Source organism: Lathamus discolor, chromosome 7 (assembly GCF_037157495.1).
Source record: "Lathamus discolor isolate bLatDis1 chromosome 7, bLatDis1.hap1, whole genome shotgun sequence".
Taxonomy (NCBI): domain Eukaryota; kingdom Metazoa; phylum Chordata; class Aves; order Psittaciformes; family Psittacidae; genus Lathamus; species Lathamus discolor.
In genome coordinates this window covers 13,258,645-13,280,806 of record NC_088890.1, presented here as the reverse complement: position 1 = coordinate 13,280,806, position 22,162 = coordinate 13,258,645, and the positions used below count along the sequence as shown (strand labels likewise).

General features: G+C 40.2%; 1 protein-coding gene across 2 annotated transcripts in view; it reads right to left on the bottom strand.

The window, feature by feature from the left end:
- Nucleotides 1-557: 557 nt before the first annotated feature.
- The window catches only part of PDZRN3 (PDZ domain containing ring finger 3), a 143,187-nt gene continuing 121,582 nt past the window's right edge, over nucleotides 558-22,162 (bottom strand). For both annotated transcript variants that reach the window (XM_065687847.1, XM_065687848.1), the window contains 7 exons: nucleotides 17,485-17,738; nucleotides 14,897-14,984; nucleotides 6,796-6,894; nucleotides 5,843-5,905; nucleotides 5,097-5,198; nucleotides 3,910-4,026; nucleotides 558-2,980 (listed from right to left, as the gene is read on the bottom strand). In XM_065687847.1, coding sequence (XP_065543919.1) covers nucleotides 1,430-2,980; nucleotides 3,910-4,026; nucleotides 5,097-5,198; nucleotides 5,843-5,905; nucleotides 6,796-6,894; nucleotides 14,897-14,984; nucleotides 17,485-17,738 — 2,274 coding nt within the window. In that variant the 3' untranslated portion in view covers nucleotides 558-1,429. The remainder of the gene's footprint in view (nucleotides 2,981-3,909; nucleotides 4,027-5,096; nucleotides 5,199-5,842; nucleotides 5,906-6,795; nucleotides 6,895-14,896; nucleotides 14,985-17,484; nucleotides 17,739-22,162) is intronic.

Below are 22,162 nucleotides of genomic sequence, written 5' to 3'. Positions count from 1 at the left end.
ATCCCTCGTGATGATAATGGCTGGTAGCATGTCAGGTGAAATCCTGGCTCTAGCAAAGTCAACATAAAATCTTTCATAGACTATACTAGGATCAGTACTTTATCCCAAAGGAAAATATAATCTGAAGATAAATTTACAGAGGCTTATTGACAGGAGTGCCAGATTTCAAGGGGCACCGGCAATTTATAGGGCTGAAAATATACTTTTGGGTAGTAGTTTTTAGGTGGGTTTTAAATACCACAAACCAAAGCAGAACAGGAGAGCAGAAGTCTCATTTCTTTCTCACAAGTCATCTTAAATGCCTCGTGAGTTGAAGATACACATTGCTTGATTCTACTTTTGATATTCCTTGTACTTCTCTCTTGCCTCTTGCTTCCATCCCTCCTTCCCTCTAGAAAACCTCAATCCAAATTCCCCGCAAAGCCACGATGCAGAGTATTCCATCAGGTTTGTTTCTGGGAAGCTGTCCAGGCATTTCTGCAGCACAGGAGCTACGCCTGAGGAAAGAACACTCTTATGTGGTGAAACCAGAGGGGAGTCAAAAGAATTTAAACTAATTTGAAATACAAAACAATAATTTATTTTACTTAATTTTACTTGTTAACATTTATAGCTAATGATGATTTCATGGAACTGCTTTTATAATTCAATACATTCAAATCTATAAAGCAAACAGTTACTACCATGGGCTTTTCAAATTCCACACTGTCTTATAGAAACAAGTGAGCTGTACATGCACATCTTTTCAACAGGTTGCAACATTTGCAAACATGCTTTAAACTCCTTTAAAGCTGCAGGATAGTGTCCTCTGCATCAGGCTTTTCAGATGAAACCTATAGACTGTCTTCAGAAACCTTAAAAAGAAAACTGTTTAAATGTTGAGCATAACTCTAAAAACTGCTGTTTGATAAATGTTAAATATTACAAGAGAATGACTCTAATTCTGAGTTTAAACCATCAGCTAAATATTGATAAACAGCACTCTGTGTAGAAGTGAACAACAGCAAAAGAATAGCACAAAATATGGTTTCACAAAAAAGACGTATGTGCAGTTGCCCCTGTGGGTTTTTTGCAAACTTTTAGGTAAAGAAAAGCATGGGTACCTTTTAATATGAATATAGTCTAAGCAAATTACCTGTGTAAGTATGGTTAATACATTTCTGATATTTAAACACTTCATGTAAAAGGTAACAAGTAAAAAAGTACAATCAGTATTCCAAAAAGCACTGCTAATATTGCCGTTGATGGACATGGGCAAGCTTCCTCTCCACTTTATAATGGAGAGCCTGGCACCCACAGTTGTAGAGTTCAGTATTTGAACTATAAACTCGATGACTGTATCTTATATACAAAACTCTTGCCACATTGAACGAGGCATTGATTTCTACCCCAATGGTAGTGTTTTATGTACATAACTTAGCAATGGTGATTATACAGTAGTCACTGACAGGAAGGAATTGTACACCCGTGTGCCGTCTGGTGACTTAGTGCCATGGGTTAGCAGTTCCTGGATTGTCATCCAATTGTCAAATATTTTTTTATTTCTCTTCTTCATCATTTTTTTGTGGCTCAGTTCAATGATATTCATCTCTTTCTTTTCCTCTGCACCTTGCTGTTCCTTTAAGCAATCTAACCTGCTCTGAATCATAAACTCGCGCCTCTTCCTCTGCTCCTTTGCTTTCACTAAATGCTGCTTCCGCTCCTCCTTGCTCCAGTAACGGCCCATCTTCATTTCACTTATGGCATCATCATCGGTGGTCATACCACTGCGCTCCTCCTTAATCTTTATGGCACGTTCTCTCAGCAGCCTGTCCCTCACTGGCCTCTTTGTAATGTAGCGGGTCCCATCGCTTCTGACCTTCACTTTCCACTCCATCCTTGGTTCACTCTGGCTTGAGTTAAAGTCTTTGCACATACTCACCAGACTCATTTGGCTCTGTGCATACTCCACTGCTGATTTCTGTTGGATCAACTGCATGTAGCTCTGATAATGCTGTGCGTGGGCAGGAATATGAGCATGCTTATATGGTGAGTGATGGTATGGGGAGACATAAGAACTAGAAGGTTTCTGACTGTGAGTAGGGCTTTTGCTTCCATCACTGGCTTTTCTCTCCTTGTTTTCCAGCTGCTTGCCAAGGTCGGGATCTTTCACAGAGGCATGGCATTTACCGGTGCTGGATTCATGACTTTCTGAGCTAGCAAATAAATTCTTTTGGGAGACATTATATGCCACTGCCCCCTCATTACCTTGACAGTTAATGCCTTCTGCAGTTCTGCGCAGCGAATTGTCAGGGGAGATCTCCAGTGTGAGTGGTGTGCTGCGGCAGCTTTCGCCTGTGTTATAGGCACTCGAGCTATCCTTGTCAGACTTCTCAGGGAGCTCCGTAATGTCTGAGAGCTCGTGCCTGCGAACATCGATGCTTGTGTTATAGTTGCGGAACCCGCTGTTATGTAACATCCAGGGCTCCCGGTACTGATCCTTCAGCTGCTGCATTTTATGAGCTCTCACAATATTCAGGCACTCCAGCTCAATATTGCGCAGCTCCTCGTTCAGCATCTCCAGCTCTCTGTCAACACTTTCTTGGTCGCTTTTGCTCATATCCAGAGTGCTGTTATGGTAATACAGGCTGTAAGGGTTGGCAGACTTCACCTGGCACTTCAGTTCCAGCAGTTCCCGGAATCGCTCACATTCATCCACAGGGATGCCAAGGAAGTCGACGTCTGTGCAGTCAGCCGAGATAAATGACTCGTTGCTGAACTGCATATCGCCACTTCCCAGGGTGTCATGACTGTACATCAGCTTCTTCTGGCTCCCTAAAGTGTTGGAGGAGGTGGTGTGATCATCTGCGTTGTTCTCCTGCTCAGAGCTCTCATCGTTACGAGTGCTGTCATCTGTGCGCCCCACACCGCTGTCTTTCTCGTGCTGGTTAGATAAAATAGTGGCTGTATCTGTGGTACCTCCATCCTCCTCATGCTTCTTCTAACAGCAAAAATGAAAAGACAGAGAAATTATTGCAAGGACATGAAATGTTTCAGGGTGTTTATTTTTCAATCATTTTCTTAATCTTTGTTACACTTTCTGCATTTTTGCTCTTACTTGTGTGGCAAGAATACTATTAAGAACTTTTAGAAAGGGTGACCAAACCCACAGCCTGCTGTGGATGTCCTTTTCGGAAGAACCTGAGGTCTGCTTTTCAGCAGTTATATAGCAACGGTGGTAGAAGTCATATTTCCAAAATGTTTCTTCTCCCACTTAGAAGCACAAAAGTATCCAGTTTACTGCAGTGCCAAGAGAATATGGCTCTTGAAAACACGCAGATGCCACAGAGGATATAGTTTTAGAAAACTCTAGCCAAAACCAGAAAAACTATTAATGAACTTTTATGATTGCATGAATTGTGGCAGAACGATGGGAAATAGAAGCCCATATCTGTGTCCCTGTATATAAACTTTGCTATGTAAAACCTTCTTCTTTGCCTTACTCCCCATACCTGGAGCTTACTTGAGTCATTTGCTTGAGTCCTCTATTTGGATTTTAAGGTTTCAGGAGGCAGGGTGTTTTCAGTATGTGCATGCCGATCAGATAGGGGATTTTATAAGTTAGCTCTCTGACTGCTCTATCTACTGTACACGTAGCTTATACTGTCAGTGACCACAGACAGAACGGTGGATTTCTAACTGTGACCATTGCTGTTAGAGGCAAAACTAAAAAAAAGGTAACATTTTAAAACCTTTTGGTCCCCAAGATCCCCAAGAGGTTTGGGGCAGTCATGTAATATCATGATTTTATAGAAAGCCCTTTTGCCTTGATCGTCATTTGAGACACTAAGTGTATTCAGTCAAGTTCAGTGCTGGAATATAGAGTGCAATGTGAAATTCTGACACCACTACACAACAGAGTGGCAGTACCTGCTGGAGCATGCTGGCAGTAAATTGCATTGCCTGGTGGTGCTGTTCCTCTAACATGTCCATGTGCAAGTCATCCAGAAAATCATTTCTGTCATCATCCATCCATCCTTCATCCAGCTATGTGAAAAGGGAGGGAAAAACCAAGCCAAATGTTGTCAAAAGAATGAAGACTGACTTAAATTACATTCCTTCTTTGTGGAAAGTGATTGAGAAATCTCAGGGGATTCCTCCCTGTGACAGTGCTGCCATTTCCTGAGAAGGAGCACACATCTCCTGTGCTAAGTGCGGGTACTGACTGTCCTACCTCCCCCCACAGCCACATCATCTCCAGCAGCATGATTTTATCTTCAACAGATATAAAACAAACCCAGCCTTTTCATCCATGGAAATAATTCTAAGAGTTGGGGCTGTTCTGGTTTGTGCATGACTTGATTAGAATGTATAGAAATACTCCCGGGCCCAAAGCCTGAACACACCATGTGGGAGGTGGCATCAAGGGCCAGAGGGAAAAATGCTGGCTAGGGGTCTGTGAGACTTCTTTACTCCCAGCTTCAGTCATCCCCAAGGGGAAGATCAGAAACATCCAGACTGACAGGATAGCCATGAGCCTGATCCTGTGTCTCCAGGTGTATTGGCAAGGGTTGCTCTCCCAGCAGGAGCAGCAGAGACAGATCAAAGAACAGTGCTCATGGCTGTTTGTTCAACATCTTTGTTGTGCTAATTCCTGCTCTACAAAGGGATCTGGTTCAACCTTTTATTACAGCTGAGGATGCTTCTTGACAGTATTTAACTACATTAAGAGATGGTGTATAAACGGCTAAATAATAGGTGTTTTAATGAATGGATAATCAATAGTTATAGGAATTAAGAGTTCAGTATGTTCTTCAAAGCCATGGCTTGAAACCATCCATAATACCTTGCACTGATGTTTGTAATAGCATTGCAGCATATATAAATCACCAAAGACCTTATAAATTGAACTTGAAAATACAGACATAAGTACCATGACTGCTGAATTCCATTATTTTAGACCATGTATATGTCCAGTCAAACTGTGTAATATGGTTTTGGGTAGATTTGGTAGATTTAAGTCGATGAAAATTCTTCAAAAGAACTGCTTTCTACAAAACAGCAAATCTTTTGATGAAGACTCAAGAGAGGGTTTTTTTTTGTAGTTCCTACAGTACCTGAAGTTCTGGTCTTGCAACAAGCAAGGAGATATTCTTGCTCTCTTCACTGGTGAGAAGTGCCACTGCTTCTTCTCGGTTCTGTACCTCTATGCCATTGATCTTTAAAGAAAAGAGCAACACAATAATCTTTTCATAAGGATACTTAAATGCTGTTGTGATGGTTCTACAGAGCAGCATGGCTGGACAGATCACAGTGCTGTGTGAGCCAGGCACACACTATGTTCACATCTCCAGCACATTAAGTGTTGTTGTCTGCATGTGATGTGCAGAGCCTTGTTACAAGGAGAGAAACTGGAGAAGCACAGTTAGACAAGGAGCAGAATCGTAACAGCAGGTCTGGTAGGTGGGAAGGAACAGGAGCATCCTAGTGTGGGACAGGTGAGGTTGAGGTTGTGTGTGCTGCTGCCAGAGATTGGATGGGATGTGGACCTCTACTCATGTTAGTGTCTATGCAGACTTCTGACAAAGCCCCTGTGGTGTAGGATTGTTGCACTTGGAAGGCAATTCATGCCTGCATACAGAACTGGGCATTCTGCCTCCTGAGCAAGTACTAACATCCCTGTTAGTGCTGGCCAGGACTATCAAAGTCTGACTGGGATATGGCAGAGGAAAGGGAAATACCCTCATAAAATTAAAAGCATGAATACCAGTCAGAAGGGAGTAATTTGTAGAAATTATGCTGAAATAAAGACATTGCCACAGGTTGCAGTGTGTTAGCAGATTCCAGCCATTTACACATGTACCTGAATAATGCGATCCCCTTCTCGGAGTCGACCGTCTTTTGCAGCAATACTGTTGGGATCAATCTACAAAATAAAGAGAGCTGTGAGTGCTTTGGAGGTTTGAGAACTCAGTATTTACTTCCTGTTGTAAACCTAGTATTGGTAATAGAACTGATACTGTAAGCTAGTGTGTCTGTTGCTGCTGCTATATCTATAGTGTTATGTCCCGCTTAGTGATTATAGGACTTACTCTTGCTTGTGTCAGACAAAGTGAAATGCCAGTTAAAATGATGAAGTCAAACCCATTTCTTTCTGATATGTGTCTTCAGAGAATGTAGGTTTATCATGTTTGCAGGATACTGAGTTACCTCATAATGTAACTTTTTGCTTTACAACACAGTGATCTGATTAGAACCACTTTTTGCATACAGAGCAGGAAGGATTATATCTTAAGTGATGCATTTTAATGGCAGATTTTAGATTCAGTTATGAGTTTCTTCCCCCAAATTGCTGTTACTAATTTGAAATGGATCTGCATGCTAAAAAGATTATGTATAAAATGCTACTTATTGCATGAAAGAGAGCAGAAAGAGACAAAAGCACCCCAAATCTTTGCAAATAGAAGTGTGGGATGGTGATTTTCTTCTTTATTTTATGTTGTTTCTGGGATAGAGAATAAAAATTAAAGGGGGAATATATATGTTTTCAAAATATTTTGAAAACATCATCTGAAACTGAATGCTGAGACTGTGTTAGGGGAAAAATGAACACTAAATGCTAACAGAACGAAGTCTGGCTCAGTGGATGCAGGATTTCACTCCATTTGAAGGAAAGGAAAAATAATTAGATTTCTTCCAATTACTGCATTCTGACTGCTTTTCACACATGGTACAAACAGAGGATGAATGTCTTAAATGTCCAACACTGCAATTTAAAAGACAAATTGTATCTTATGGAAATCAGCTCAATCTTACCTCACTCACATAAATACCCATGTCATCTTCATCATCCGTTCTGTAACATACAGTAAGGCCAAGCTTGTCCTGGCTGTTCACTCGATGTAAATCTACTTCCTGAGGTTTAAAAAAAAGAAAGAAAAAGGGAAAGCAAACCCACTGTCAGTGAGACACTGGTGACCGATGGAAGCAATTTTTCAAATACAATGAATATATTTTGCTTAAGTGATATAGTGGATCTCTTTTCATTTCACTTGTAGACGAGGTTAACTTACTGAGCAAAACATGATTATATGCAGACAATCAATACCTGGGGCATTTTTGACCCTTCAATCAATATGAAGTCATTTTGAAAACAGACCCTTTATTGATCTTAAAGAAGAAAAATTACCTATATTTCATGTAGTGGTAAGACTTCAAACACTAAAATACTTATAAAGTATGATTTCAATATTTGCCACAGCTGATATATATTTCCTTATAAGCAGGGAAATTTTCTGGCTTTTTAGAGAAATACATAATACTTTATTACTTGAACTTGTCTAATCTTTATGAAATGATGTAATAAATTTCTTAAAAGTGTGACTGAAGATCAATACATTGTCAGCAAAGCATTTGGTATTGGTAATAGAAATATAATAAGCACTTTCATCTCTTGCAAGGGTTTGGTTTCAGCAGGTCATGGTTTATTATTTTAGTGCTCTTTGGTGGGCTTGTTAAATCTTGGAGACATCTAAGTGATCTTAAAACTATGTGCTTCCTCTGCTTTTTTTGCCATGAGGATTTCATGTGGGTTGTTTTTTCCTATATTTGCTGCTGCTCTGTGACATTGGGTTGTAAAATGCACGTAGATGCCCACAAGCTGCAGGATGCTCCTGCCTAGTGCATAGTCTGTGTCACCGTCCACCCTTCAGCTCTACCTTCTTGCTACTGAGGGACAGCCAGGTGCCTAAGGATCTTGGGGAGCCTAGTATGCTTAACCAGCTTGTCGCCACTACTGTGTCGGTCCTGAGGATATTGTCACAGGGAGAGAAGATGTTTCTTCATAGGTAGAGGTGTAATAGCAACTGTAGTTGTGTTTTTTACTTCCCCTATGTCGTGGTTTAAACTCAGTCAGCCATGCAGTCTCTCTCTCACTCCCCCCTTTCCTCCCCCCAGCTCTCAGAGGGATGGTGAGGAGAACTGAAAGAATGTAACTCCCACGGGTTGAGATAAGAACAGCCCAGTAACTAAGGTATAACACAAATCACTGCTGCTGCCACCAATAATAATAGTGATAAGGGAAATAACAAGGGAAGAGAATACAACCTCTCACCACCTGCCGATCGATACCCAGCCCAATTGAGCAGTGATCTAACCCTTCTGGGTAACTGCCCCCACCTTACATAGTGGGCATGACGTGCTGTGGTATGGAATATGGGTCAGGTGTCCTGTCTCTGCTTCCTCCCGGCTTCCCCTCCTCGCTGGCAGAGCATGAAACTCAGAAAGTCATTGGTCAGAGTGAACATTACTGAGCACCAACTAAAAACATCGGTGTTACCAGCGCTGTTCCCAGGCTGAAAGTCAAAACCACAGCACTGCACCAGATACTAAGAAGGAGAAAAAATGACTGCTACTGCTGAACCCAGGACACCTTAGAAGAGTGCTTGGCAGTGAACAAGGCTCTGAAAGGTCCCACTCCTGTGCAGCTAACACCAGGCAGGATGGAGGAAGCAACTGTGGGGTTTGAGCCCCATTACTGAGAATGGAAAGAGTGGAACCAGGCAAAGATCCCTGTGTGAGATCCGAGGGGTGCCCCAGCCCCAGGGCTGACCCTGAACCTCATGTCTGTACATGGCCCTGTCCCTTCCAGTGGAAAAGTTCTGATAACACGACTCATTATTTCTGAATGTGTCTCTGTTTTGACCTGTGCTGTGCCATTTGTAAGGGGCAAGACAATAAAACAAGCTGATATGAATAATTTATTGGCATGTCTAGATGACAGCTGCCAAGATCAGCAATCTCATGTTATTTACTTGTCAACATGTGTAATTTCTTTTTTCTTTTTTTTTCCCCAAAAGAACTGTGGCTATAAATGTCAGTGACATTTCAGATGGTATTTAAATGGTTTCAGTCAATAGCATCTGTGGTGAACTGCTGCTCTTTTTCTCCCTCTTTTGTTACTTCAAGGGTTTGAGCACAATGCTTTGGTAGTGGGTTTTTTTTTTCAGACTACTAAAGCTTTGGGGGCTTTTTAGAGAGGAGATGGAAATTCTTCAGATGAAAAGATGAGACAAAGTGGATTCGATTGTGATCTCATTTGATCCTTGGGAACGCCACTGCAGCCCGTGCGTTCATTCTGCATTTAACCAGTGTGTGAAATGGGGATGAGGTGGGAATTCATGAATTGGGCCTAATTCAGGCCTAGGATGATTCCCGTATTTCAAGCATACTTTAACAAAAAGATTTTGTATCTTCAGGAAAGTCTTTCTAAAGTTTACTGCTTTCACAATATGGCAATGAAATAGTGACAAGAAACTAGTGCTGTAGCTCATTCTACTGTTTGTCACACTGGTAGTGAAAATGCACATATATATATAATGTTAAACCCCCCCACAAAACCAAACAATAAAGCATGGTGACCTTGGTCAGTATTTAAATAGGTCCTATGTAACCATAAACACTTGCCAGCACCTTTTGGAGCAGAAGGAATGGAGGGAGTAAGCTATCAGTTTCATTCTTACCTGCCGCATGCTTTGATTAACAATAGGTGTTTTTCCAACAGTGTACAACTATAAAGGGTACTACTGAAATAATTAAAAAGTATGTATGGGTTTCTATGTAAAAAGCACCATCCAAGACATCACCTGTGCTATACTGGAAAGTAATAAATCATCTGGTAAATGAAATAATATGTACTTTAAAAGGAAAACAAATGTATATTGTTTAAAAACAACTTGCAAATAAAGCAGCAAAAAGCTAAAGCAAACAAAAAAATCTAGAGCAGGTGTTTCGAACCTGAATTTTTACGAGTAAGTAGTTGACAGACCTACCCTTGGGTACAATCCCTCTAGTCCTTTGTCGGAACAGAGTAAGTGGGTTTGATGCTACCCAAACATGATAATTTTGGGAACTTCAAGACAGAAACAGCTGCTTTCTGTGGGTCTTTGCGTCAGTGAAGTTTTAATATAATCATAAAGGTTTGAAATGTTTGAGAGATAAAAGTCTGCAATTCCAGTTGGAGTTGAAGAATCAACACCAGAGTCTTCAAAGCAAAGGTTATTTTCCATATTCAGAGTCAAGTCTGTATAATGTACAGATACATGAAAGGGGGGAAATAGAAAACTGGCAGCTACAAGTACAAGGTGTTACGGTTGGTTGTGTAACTGTACCAGGAATTAATATGGGTCTACAGAACTTTGTAGGTGTAGTTTTGCAGTGCCACAAGACTTGCTGTTTCTTACACCTGCGTCTTAGTGCTGCGCATCTGGGCAGCCCAAGGGCCTGATCCTGCAATGGTCCTGCTGCAGAAAGCAGCCGCTGCATGCACAGAGACCCCACTAGGCCCTGCTCTTTCAGATCAGGCTGGTGCACTGTACAGTCATCAGCTGAAAGTGTATTTACTGCTCAATTGGGGCTCTTTATAAAATAATATGAAACCTATCAGCCACCTACATTGCAGAAGGGAGACACTGAAGTTATTCAACATCTGGTCTAGATGTGCAGAAATTTATTAGCAGACAACAGTGGTATCCACAAAGTGGGATAATGCTGGGGCTACATTAATACAATAAAAGTAAAAATTTCATACAGGATGTAACTTTTAAACACACAAATAATGAAAATCTGCTTCTGTAAAAGGTAAAAGGTGACATTTTGAGAGATGTTCAAGAGAAATATTTGTATGCTATTACACAACAGAGTCTGCACAAGAGAACTGGCAGAAAGATTACTGGCTCTTTATCAAATGTTGAGCCAAGGAGGGCTCAAAGAGCTAGCTGCTGAAATCCATATGGCATTTGTATCAAGACAAGAAGAAATGAACATGCTCTATGACATTATACCTGTAACCACTCATAATAATGAATTATGAGTAAGTGATAATGGTAAATTAACCTCTCTAAGCTCAGAAGATCCTTCATTTGCAAGAGATTATTGAATTATTGTACTGCTGATTTAAATTTATGACCTGCCTGCGAAGTTTTAAAAATCTACGTCCTTTCTGTAAGACAGAAATGATCAGTGGAACTCTGAAATGAGAGGACAACAATGGGTGAAGTAAGCTCAAACATTCACAAAGCATTATCCAAAGCTTGCATAATAAGTACTCTGTCCTTTTGTGTCTCTCTAAAAAGTGCTGTTGTGTGTCCTGACACACCTGCCCAGCAGAGTGCAATTTTTTGCTATTCCATTAAGAAGTTTCACCCAGAAAAGCATGTCAGGGAAGTAACTATCGATAAAGAACTATTTCCTTTTATAATGCATGAGGCCTTCTCACTCATTTTGGCAACTGAGCTTGATTCAGCAGAAGGAAAAATCTTGTTCTTCTGTCTTGAAGATAAAGTGATCTTTACATTTGTCTCTTCCTATAAATGTGGTTTCAATGTAGGTAAAAGCCAAAATCCAACCCCTCCACTTTTCAGAGAAGAAAATTTCATAAAATAGGTTTTCTTTCAAACATTCTTCACACTAAGAGAGGACGTAAAAATCTGCCTGGAGGTTGTTCTGCCAGCCCAGCGTTGTGATGGTAGGTCTGTGATGGACCACAGAGACTGGTCTGAAGTCATTAGTGGTGCCAGGGAAAGCAGGATAAAACTGTTTCTCACCCGGGTGAAAAGAGTTTTAGGACGCCTGAGTAAGGTAACTTGAAAGATGCCCAGGCTCTTTGCCAAGCAGATGGCCAACGGTCCATGATTAAGACCTTTCTCATGCAGTAAAGAGGTGTTAAGGCCAGTTTGAAGTCCTCCAGAGAGCTAGGGGAGAACAACCTTTCAGTATTAGCTTGTCAGCAAGTTGGAATGTTTTACCACTGTTGGATTTGTTCCAAACAAAGAACATACAAATGCTTGTCTCAGAAAGCACAGTTATGAAGTTGAAGGAAGGTACTGCTTTTTAATCCTTTACAAATTCAATCACTGCCTTAGCAGCACTGCTAGGGCTGAAGTCCTTTGTATTCAGAGACATTAATGCCTTGAGAAGCTCCCGATCAGTGCAACTCCCTGCAGAGCAGGAGTTTTCATTGTAAAGAAATATATTCACATAAAATATGCTTTCAAACGCTTTACAGCCAAGATGGAATAAAAATTGCAGAGTGTGTGACGGAGCCTACTGATTCCCATGTGTCTTGCAAATAGATGGGAGAAGTAAAAGCAAACTTTCAACCAAAGCACTGAAGTACACAGTAAAGGGCAGAGCTTGAAACCCTGGTACTCAGCTTTATTTATGGTTTCCTGAAAGCAGTAAAGTATTAATTTCAAATTTTGAAGCCCAGATTTTTGTGCTCAGTGTGTTCATTTCTTGCTGATCAGATGTTACGGTTTCATGCTTGGAACACTGAGCTGTGTGTTGGGAGGGCAAAAAGCTATTTGCATGTATCTGTTGTACTTCACTCTTTTGATGTGAAGGCTTTACTTCTGTCCAGGATCGAGTGGCAGTATCAGAAGGGAGGTTTCTTAGCAGTTAGCAAACATTTCATGTAGTTTTCAGCCCCAAGCTTTACTTAGTCTCAACTAGCCGTTCAGCGGAGTTCAGTTCTCAGAAAGAACGCAAGACCTAAGTGCAAGTTGCATATAGGAAAGGATAAAGACAGAAAGTCAAATGGGAGAGAACAAGCTCCCCTTTTGATGTGGAATGTTCTCCCTTGTAATGTGAGAAAGTGAACACAGTGAGAAAGGCCTCACTTGGGCTGTGTGTCTGACAGCTGGACAGACTTGTTTGAATAAACATATTAAGACATAATGCTGCCGAGGAATCCTGGAGTGACATTATTCTTCCTTTATGAGCCTGAAATGACTTCTGGCTGGGCCTCTGTGAAGAATGAATATACTTTTAATTTCTAATAAAATAGTAGTTGAGGATTTAGTCCCGCTTTCCTTGTGGCATGGAAACTTCAAAGGAAAAGAAATGGTCTTTATTTATTTTGGTAGTAGGGAATATATGGCAGTTACCTCTGAGTCATCCATTTTAAGACAAATGTTGAGAGGTAAAACTGAGAACACAATTTTGGCATCTCGGCAATACTGCCAGCCTAAATTCTTTCCTATGGATATTTACATCAGAAGCTTGTTGTGAACTTGGGTATTTCACTGTTTCTGCCTTGTTTACTTGTTACAAATCACTAGCCAGTCAGTTATAGGCCATAAAAGTTTAGACGAGGAGCTTCTGATTGAAATTCAAAGCACACTTTATGGACACAGGATGCCAGAAGGCTGACTTGATGGCTTTCTTACTTTAGACATTCCTGCTGCAGTCAATGAAACAGTGCCTTTGTGGTCTTTTAAAACATATCTATCAAAAGGCAAACAAAAAAGCAACTAGCCAGTTGAGTCCCTGTTAGCACTTTGACCTTCCCATTGATCACAGTCTCTACAATTTGAACAAGAATCTTTAGTGGTTTTTAAGAAACACTATTAGGCTACAGAGACTTTTCTAATGTTCATCTCCCTGTGTTACTGAGCTGATCACCTCTTGCCATGAAGTACTATATCAATGTCAAAATTATTAATGTTGTGGTTTAAGGCATATTAACGTCTGGCTACTGAAGTGCATGTGTTTAAACTGTTTCCAGCTCAACTGGTTGACGTTCTAATGGAAGCAATATAATTTCTCCTCAATATTAGATTTTCTAAAAGATAGTTTTTGAGAAGACACTGGCAGAAAATACTGATTTGTTCTACATTTTCCCTTAAGACTGAAATCTATATTGTACTTGTTTTTCTTTAAGGAAAAAAAAAGGCACTTGTTTGAAAAGTAAGGCCTTGAATTCTGCTAAACAGCATTTGTTTTACTGGCACTTTGATTTTATCCTGCCTTTGATTTGTGTTTGTATACAGAGATGAATTGCTACCAGATCTGCAGCATTTGAAAACCGCTTGCAAATTTTTTATGGGGTTTTAGTCCTTGATCCCACAAACACTTTTCTAGAAGGGAACAACTTTGTGCTTGTAGAACATCTGAACTCTGCTCCCACTGAAGCTGTTGATAAATGGACCACTGATTTAAACAGAGCTACAGACAGGTCAGCATTGCTTGCTTTGACAAATAGGCATTAGCAGGGCCAGGATCTAAGAAATCAGAAGTGCAAGCAAGCTAAGAGTAAACTATTCACTTACTGATAAACTCGAATGGATTAGCTGGGTCAGACATTGCTGGCAGTATTTGAAGTATTGGGATACTTTACTGCTATTTATTATAAACAATTTAAAACACTTCAGTAGGTCAGTACAGCTTAAGTATCTTGCAGAACTAAGGCCCACAATTTATATGCTGTGCTCTGAATGGCTGGGAGCAGCTTATTAAAATTACGTATGGGAAAGCTGAAGATGAACTTCTGATGGGATATACAAGTACTAAAATCCCAAGTGATGTTTAAAGATTTGGCAGGGAAATGGACTTGCATACCTTCATGACTGGTTCAACTTTTATTATCTATAATTTTCATTACTTAGAAGTTACATATGTATACATATGAAAAGGGAGGAACAGCTTAGTATAGTGGCAAATCTATTCTGGTCTTGTCTTGTAAACTTACAACACTTTAAATTATATGATCAAGAACATCTGTTTCTCAGCTGGGGAATATTTTAAGGGAAACTCACGTTTTTACTGTGACTATGTGGGACAGTGCCTGCCACTCACAAACTTGGAAAGTCTAAACCAGCACAGTTATACAGAATTTAATGAAGGGAATCAATGACTTCATTATTTATATTAATTTGTTAACTGAAGTTCTAGCTCATCAGTCCACAGTGCACAAATACACTGCTAAAGGTATCAGTAAGGTTTGCAACCTGCAAAGTAACTAATAAGCACCATTATAAGTATCTGCTTTAAAATGTCTTTTTGCTTTATATACAAATAAAAACCATGACAAGTGCATGTAAGCTGTCAGTAAATGAAATAGTTACTAAAGACCAAGTACCTCTAATTCCAACTCATCTCGGTCCATTTCTTGATGAATTCCTCCCATGTAGTCATTTGGGTCATAGTATTCATGTACTGATGGATGGCTGGGGAAAAAATGGTGTGTTTTAGAACAGCACTCAGGACTTACTATGACAGCACTCAGCACTCAGTACTAACTAGAGTTAGCACATTAATCCATTCTGGGCTTAGAGCAAGTCATTGTGAACATGATGGACTAACAACCACACCAAGAAGTTGCCCATGGTTAATGAATACATTGTACCACTTACACCAATAAATGTATTAAACAAAAATTACATGTATTGTAAGAGAAGTCCAAAGCATTTGGCACCTGTTGACGAATGAGAGACTTGTAAAAAGCTTTAAAATTTACTAATGGGTTTTCTCCAAATGTAAAGCTGACTTGGGGAAAAAATACACAGCAGCCAAGTAGGGTCAGGGGTACCATGTGATTGCTGAGAGGGCAGGTATTTGCCAGGGTTCAAGATGGGAGGGAATACTAGATTATTTACTTGTGAGCTCTGGTTATTTGCAGACATGAAAGTGAAACCATTCCTGGCTGGCTGCTTGGCATTTCTACTTTGCCTTAAAGACAGGAAATTTTATCCAACTGCTAAGTATTATAAAAATAATTTGCCATCCAACTGTTTGGATCAATGACATTCTGTTGATTGGTTTGAATGCAACAGGCTGTGCCTAATGAGTTAAATACTATTTAAATATGCATCACTCTTCATATTACCATTCACTACTGGCATGTTGCTTTACACAACTTGAGCTCTCCAACTCTTTGCTATCTATACTTTGAAAACTGTAAGCAGTAACACTCTTGTGATCATTCTTTTCTATGCTGGAATTACTTTCTGCAATGAAAGTAAACTCTCTTTAATTCTCCGTTAACTAGATACATGTTTCTTTTAAGTGTGAGGCTATTTACGTAACAGCATCTGCTAACTGGCTGAGATACCCATCTTGTTATATGCAGGCTAGATTAATGTGAATGGGATTTGGAGAAGTTACAGGAAGCATTAGGAAAAAACAACTCTGTTTGCTTGCACATGCTGGGTGACAGCACACGCAAATAGCTAATGGACAGCCCCTGTGTGCAGGGAGAGCCGTAAGGCAGGCTGGGTGCTTCAGACCAAGATCTACAGCTCAAAGTAAGGCCACTGATGATACCAGCAGTTGCAACAATTAAGGGGCTATATGAAGTTTCTTGATAGGACTTATCAATACCAACAGCACTGGTATTATACAGGCATGTGGCAACCTAAATGATTCATCACAAATTAATCTTTGCTGTTTTCCTAATGTAATTGGTTTTGCAGTTGGAAAGTTGCAGGCATTGAAAGACCCTCTTGTTTGGGGATATGCAGGGTAGGTGATCTTCGTATAAGCGTGTACTCTCCACAGTGTGCTAAGCTCTGCTGCTTGCTCACAACAAACAAGCTCAAAGCTACAGCCTTTTGTCAAACATGCAGCTGCACTTGAATTTTCAATGGGCTGGGAATAGGTGGCCATGCAGTAATATCCGATGGAACTGTCTTTCAAATAATCAGAATTACTGAGAGTTGTGAGAGGAACAGACATTGTACACAGAAGCCCAGTTCCTGGCTGAACGTGTGAATGTTAACATGCTATGAAAGTCACTTAGGAGCAGTAAAGCATCAGTGCCTGTTGGTAGTCAAAGCCTATTTCCTAGGAGTGCTGACTGGGATGTCTGGAGGGGTGTGCTGTGATGTGTTTGTGTGCTGATCCAAGTTCAGAGCTTGTGCTGCCTGCAAGCTCCCATTCCAGAGCGGTGCTGTGCAGCCAGGACACGTGCACCCTGCTACTGCCTCTCACCAGTGTACAGGATCATCTCAAAACTAGGTACTGCTGTGGATTGACCAGAACAGGGTCTCTCATACACAGCAACCGAGATGTTCAGAGTTCTTTCTACTCCTTTTTCCCCTGTGGAGATGCGTGGCAAGATGACAGGCAATATGCATGGGTTCCTTGGGGAGCTGTTTTCCTCTTGAACAGCATGTGAGGGCGTGGGGTGTGTGTGCCAGCAGATAATTGTCATTTTTATTTGTAAGCACAAAAGCATCAAACTACCATTAACAATAATTAAAATTTGATTCTAAAACATCCATGACAGCACTGGTAAGTAATTTTAGTCCTAGAAAATAACTTATTTGAGTAACATCGCTGCAGGGTTATAATAAAGTAATTAATACACTGGAACAGAATGTAGCAGCTCTTAGCATTACACAATTTATGGCAGCCATAAAAAATAAAGTTAAAACATAAGCAACCCAAAGAGGCAGTGAGAGGAATTATAAGAAGCAATAACTTTATCCATCAAATGCCAGCAAAAAATAAGCTTTATGAGGCCATGTTGTGACTTAGTGGCATTACTCATGTGAGTAATGGCTTGCTAATGTGTAGGAAAAATGAAAATGTTTTGAGTTATGGCTCAATGGCGTATGAATTCTGGCTATGCATTCACCAGCAAGTAAAGGTGAGTTGATGAACTACTTCTAAATGTCACATGAAGGAATGCAAGGATTTTCAGGGGCTTCACAAACTGATACTTACTCTTCAGGTAGGAGGTACGGGTCTAGCACAGAGACGGGTGGCGTAGGTGAGCCCATCTTGCTTAGAGCCATGATGTGTTCGAAAGTGATATCTGTCTGTGTGCCCACATCTACGAGCTGACAGTCGTGAGCAGGAGTGAAGCCCTTGGTGCGTGGAGTTCTTCTGAGGACCTGCACCACAATGGGCTCCTTTGCCGTCTTGAATGCTTCCACTGCCTGCTCATGTGTTGCTTTAGATAAATCCTTCCCATTGACCTGCAGGAAGAAAGCAAGCAAAGCAATGAGAGAAACAGTCAGAAAGTAAAGGATATCTTTGTTGGCTTTGGCTGTTAATGCAAAAGTCGCAGCTTTTATCTAAAGGTATACACAGCAAGAACTAGGAGCTATTGATGTGTTGTTATGCATCTCTCATTTTCCCCTTTCACTATATAACTTTACAAATCTTGTGCTCTGCTTTTGATTTTGATAGTTTAATTTTACTGGACTCACTCTTTGAGCTAAAGTATAAAGCAGCATCCCGTTTGTTTCTTGCAGATTAGAAATCCCTCAGCCCTTGTTTAAACAGAACAATTATTGATTCTCTGGTAATTTTTCTAGATTTTGTTTGTTTTTTAACCTTTTAACCTTTTTTTGCTGAACAGAACTCTTGGGAGAAGACCTGAAATTGAAAAACTATGTATTTGTGTCTGATAAACAATGTTTCAAATGAGGCACCAGGGTGGTACCCAGTCACTGCAAGAAAAATCTGCATCTTAGGGATGGGCATGGACATCATCTGGGGTACTGAAGGGAAATAATAAGAAAAAACAGTCATAGGCTTTTTGGCTTTTAACTCATTTTTTGTCTGTGTAGCTTAGTCACTTCCCATCCCCAGATCTCACCACCATTATCTCCTGGCTTAATGAATCCTTATACATTGCAGACCATCTTTGCTAAACATGAGTGAGACCCCACTGAGACCTGCCAATACTTGACATTGAAGGTGGGGGTCTGAGAAGAGAATTTGAACACAGATCTCTCCTGTCTCAAAGTAGTGAAGCTTCTGTTCATAGCAGCAAAAGTGAAATGAGGCATTAAATTCTATACACAGTTTTCAGTCTTTGGCAAGCAGAGGTGTCCTTCCTGATCCAGAGAGAGGTGTTGAGCAATTCCAGCCCACTGTGGCTTTGCATTTCACTCATGCTCAGCATCCTTCTGCACATGGTTTCTAATGATCTTTTCCGTAAGTGTTAAAGTGTACCCAAGGGCTGTGAAGGAGATGAGGTCACACTGGTCAGTTTTTATAAAGCTGCGGAACCACAATTCCCATTTTGAGTTTTGGTTTGTGAGAGGTTTTAATGTTTCTGTGTGTCTCCAACTGTATGGACTGTAATTTTCTGGCAGCTAAACACAATGAACAGTTTGGAAGGAACTGAAAACGGGCAACTGTAGTGAAAAGACTGTGTGCCTGCTTCCTGCAGCTTCCATCTCAACATGGAGATCTCTCTTGAAATCTGGACTATTTATTGTTAAGATATCCACAAAAACAAATGCTCTATGGGCTCGTATGCAAAAACAGTCACAGAAAAAGTGGGAACTACTGGTAACTCCAGTAAGTTTTTATACTCTTTTAACATGCAAACTGTTGGCATTTTAATACAGATGAAAAGAAGCTGTCCAGAGCAATTTGTTTGTGAAAGCTGTATAGTGAAGCTACAATCTGAAAGCATCATACTATCATATAATTGTTACCATGTTCTTTGGACTGGGGCAAGCACTGGCTGACACGCAGAGATAAACTGCAATTCCAGATTAAAAGATGCTGCTAGCAGTGACAGGAAGGACCCCTGTTGCAGAAGTCCTCCTCATCAAGGAGCATGCTTTATATATAGATTTTCTTTGTGAATGATGTCTTGCATTGTACTCTTTGCAGTCAGACAGCTACTCACTCGATAAACTGCATTACAGTTATCTGTTATCAGAGGTGTGGGTTGCACAGTGGAAACTGTTGCTGTCTGCATGGAAGAGTATCTTTTTCTTTCAAAGGCATAAAGATAATGAATTGCCTTGATTGGACATAGATGCAATAGTGTCCAGCCTCAGGTATTAGTGGTGGCTGCTGCTTTGTCATTTAAACAGTTTTATCCATGTCTGAAATGTACAATAATGTGGCAACTCTGCCACATCACCTTCTTGAATATGACTGAATCTCTAAAATGTATGCCCAGATTCTGCTATCTTTACTTGTATCAGGTCACACTTAGTTCACACTGTCCTATGCCACGTTCAGTTCCATTAAAGTAAGTTGGGCAACTGAATGAGTAACATTACTCAGCCCAGTAACTGAATTTAGCCCATACTTAACATATTGCCTACAGCAAAATGCTGGGCGATAATGAAGAAGGTTAACTTGAGTGCAGAATAGATTGAAAAGGCTAAATTCCTGCTGAATTACCTTGTGCATATAACACTTTTTACGCTGTCATCTCTGGTTTATCTTAGAGAGGTGATGACACCAGGTTTTTTGTTAAGCCAGCTGAGAATGGAAGGTGTTAGCATTACATTTACATTACAGAAACACTTGCACTGAACACAATGGCTCACAGTAATGCATGTAAAGTTTGGCCTGGTCAAATTAAGTATCATTAACTCACCCAATTGAGCAGACTACTTTAAAACAATTTGTACAGCTGTAAAATTAAGTTCAGTGTAATGTTTTCTCTGGAAAAAAGAAATGCTGATTACGGTTCGAGTTTTATTATTTGCTGCAAATTAAATGTTGCGCATTTTATTGTGTGAATCCTAATGGGTTTTTTTTTTTTTTTCTGTACAACTAAATCCAGCAAGCAATCAAAATCATAGAATCTAAATTGCATTCACTGCAGTGTTCTTCAGAAATGTGCTCTTGAACAGAATAACTCTTGAACAGGAAACTTTTCACATGAGCTGCTTTCTACATCTTTATGCTAAAGCCTGGTAAAATCATGCAAAGGATATAGCTTCCTGGTTTATTACCCAATATTGTGAGGAACTTGGATTACAGACACTTCGGTACAGGCCTGCATTTTAGTTCAGGTTACTTAGGACACTTTGGTTTTGCAAATCCATAGTCTGGCGTCCTCTGTGCTTTTGTATGCAACTGCTATATAAATAATTGTAACTTCAAAGTCAGGCTGGTATCGTGCAGGGAACAGGCGGCAGTCTGAATGTATCGTAAGTTGTTAACTGCAGGAGTTATTTCTAAGCAGTATTCTGACTGCTTTCTACAAGCTGATAATGCAATGAAAAAAGAGTGCTGCACAGCCAGGCAGAAGGACCTGAGACCACATTTTAGACTTAGGGATGAAAACCAGCTAAGTGTTAATCTAATACCTCTCCTCCTGCAAAGGAAACCTTGTGTAGAAAAGGTTTGTGACTTTCTGGTGATACTCATCATTTTATGGGCCTGCCTACTGCATCACTGAGTGCCCTCTCTGCCGGCAGAACTGATACCTGCAGGTTTCCACAAATGCCCATTCATCAGTGGCTTAACTGTAGGTCCTGGGCAGTGAATTAGACTGTTGAGGAACATGTGCTCGTCTTGTTCTGCTTCATTAGCTACAAGGATAGCCCCAGTGGAGGGGCTGGAGAAAACCTGCGGGCAGGGACGTTACAAGTGCTGTAAGTAATGGATAGCATCAGGTCTGCTCTGCCAGAGCCTTTCATCTAGTATTGCCGGCTCCAGGTCAGAACTGATCATTTCTGTGGGGATTTGTATTCAACAATCTCTACGTGGGCATTTCAGAATAGTAGGACTCTGCAGAGCATGATACATAAATAATTCTAAAGGGGGATTTATATTTGATGTACATACAATTTTATATCATGGGCTTGATAAGATGGCAATGATTATAGTAAAATGAAAACATAACTCACTGTATTGTTATTATTATGGGTTTCTTAACCCACTGCTAAAATATGGTCCCATGGACAGTAGCCGTTTCACATAGTGAATGGCTTCAGGATCAGTCTGTGCATCTCTTCTAAGAGACCAATTCCTAAACCCAAACTGAGTGAAATCCTTTTAGCTCTTCAGGTTTCTGTTTTTGTCAGCAGTCTTGGTCAGTGTGGTGCACTGCTGACCTATTAGATGTGTTCAGAACTGCACTAACAAAGTAAGAGTTAATGGATTGCACAGAGCTATCACTATTAACCATTTAGATTCTGAATGTGGAATGATGGAACAATTAGTAATGGTGCAAAAATGTGCTCTAAAGTGATTTACAGCAGGGAAATTACACTCTGAATCTGGCAACTGAAAAAATGGACACATTATGAGGTAAATACCAAGTAGTGAATAGTTTGTATTTACTGTTTTTTTTTAGTATTTCCCATCCCAGCACATCAATAATATAATTTTCCATTGAAATGAGGAAGGGAATGCTGAAATATCTGGATAACAAAACCTCATAATTCTCAAGTCAGCTTATGTATAACAGAGCTAAATTGCTTTTTCCAGCTAGAAAAAGTAGCAAGTATTAGTATTTTATTTTTAGTAGTACAGAAATGATGCAGAAGAAAAATATGATGATCCCAATGGCCTTATTTCTGGTGTCCATGTAGAAGTAGTACTTGTGGCTAATCCTGAATCCTTTGATACTTTAGCAAATAGATGATATTAAGATGTTTAGTTTCTGTCTGGAAAATTCATCACAATTGAC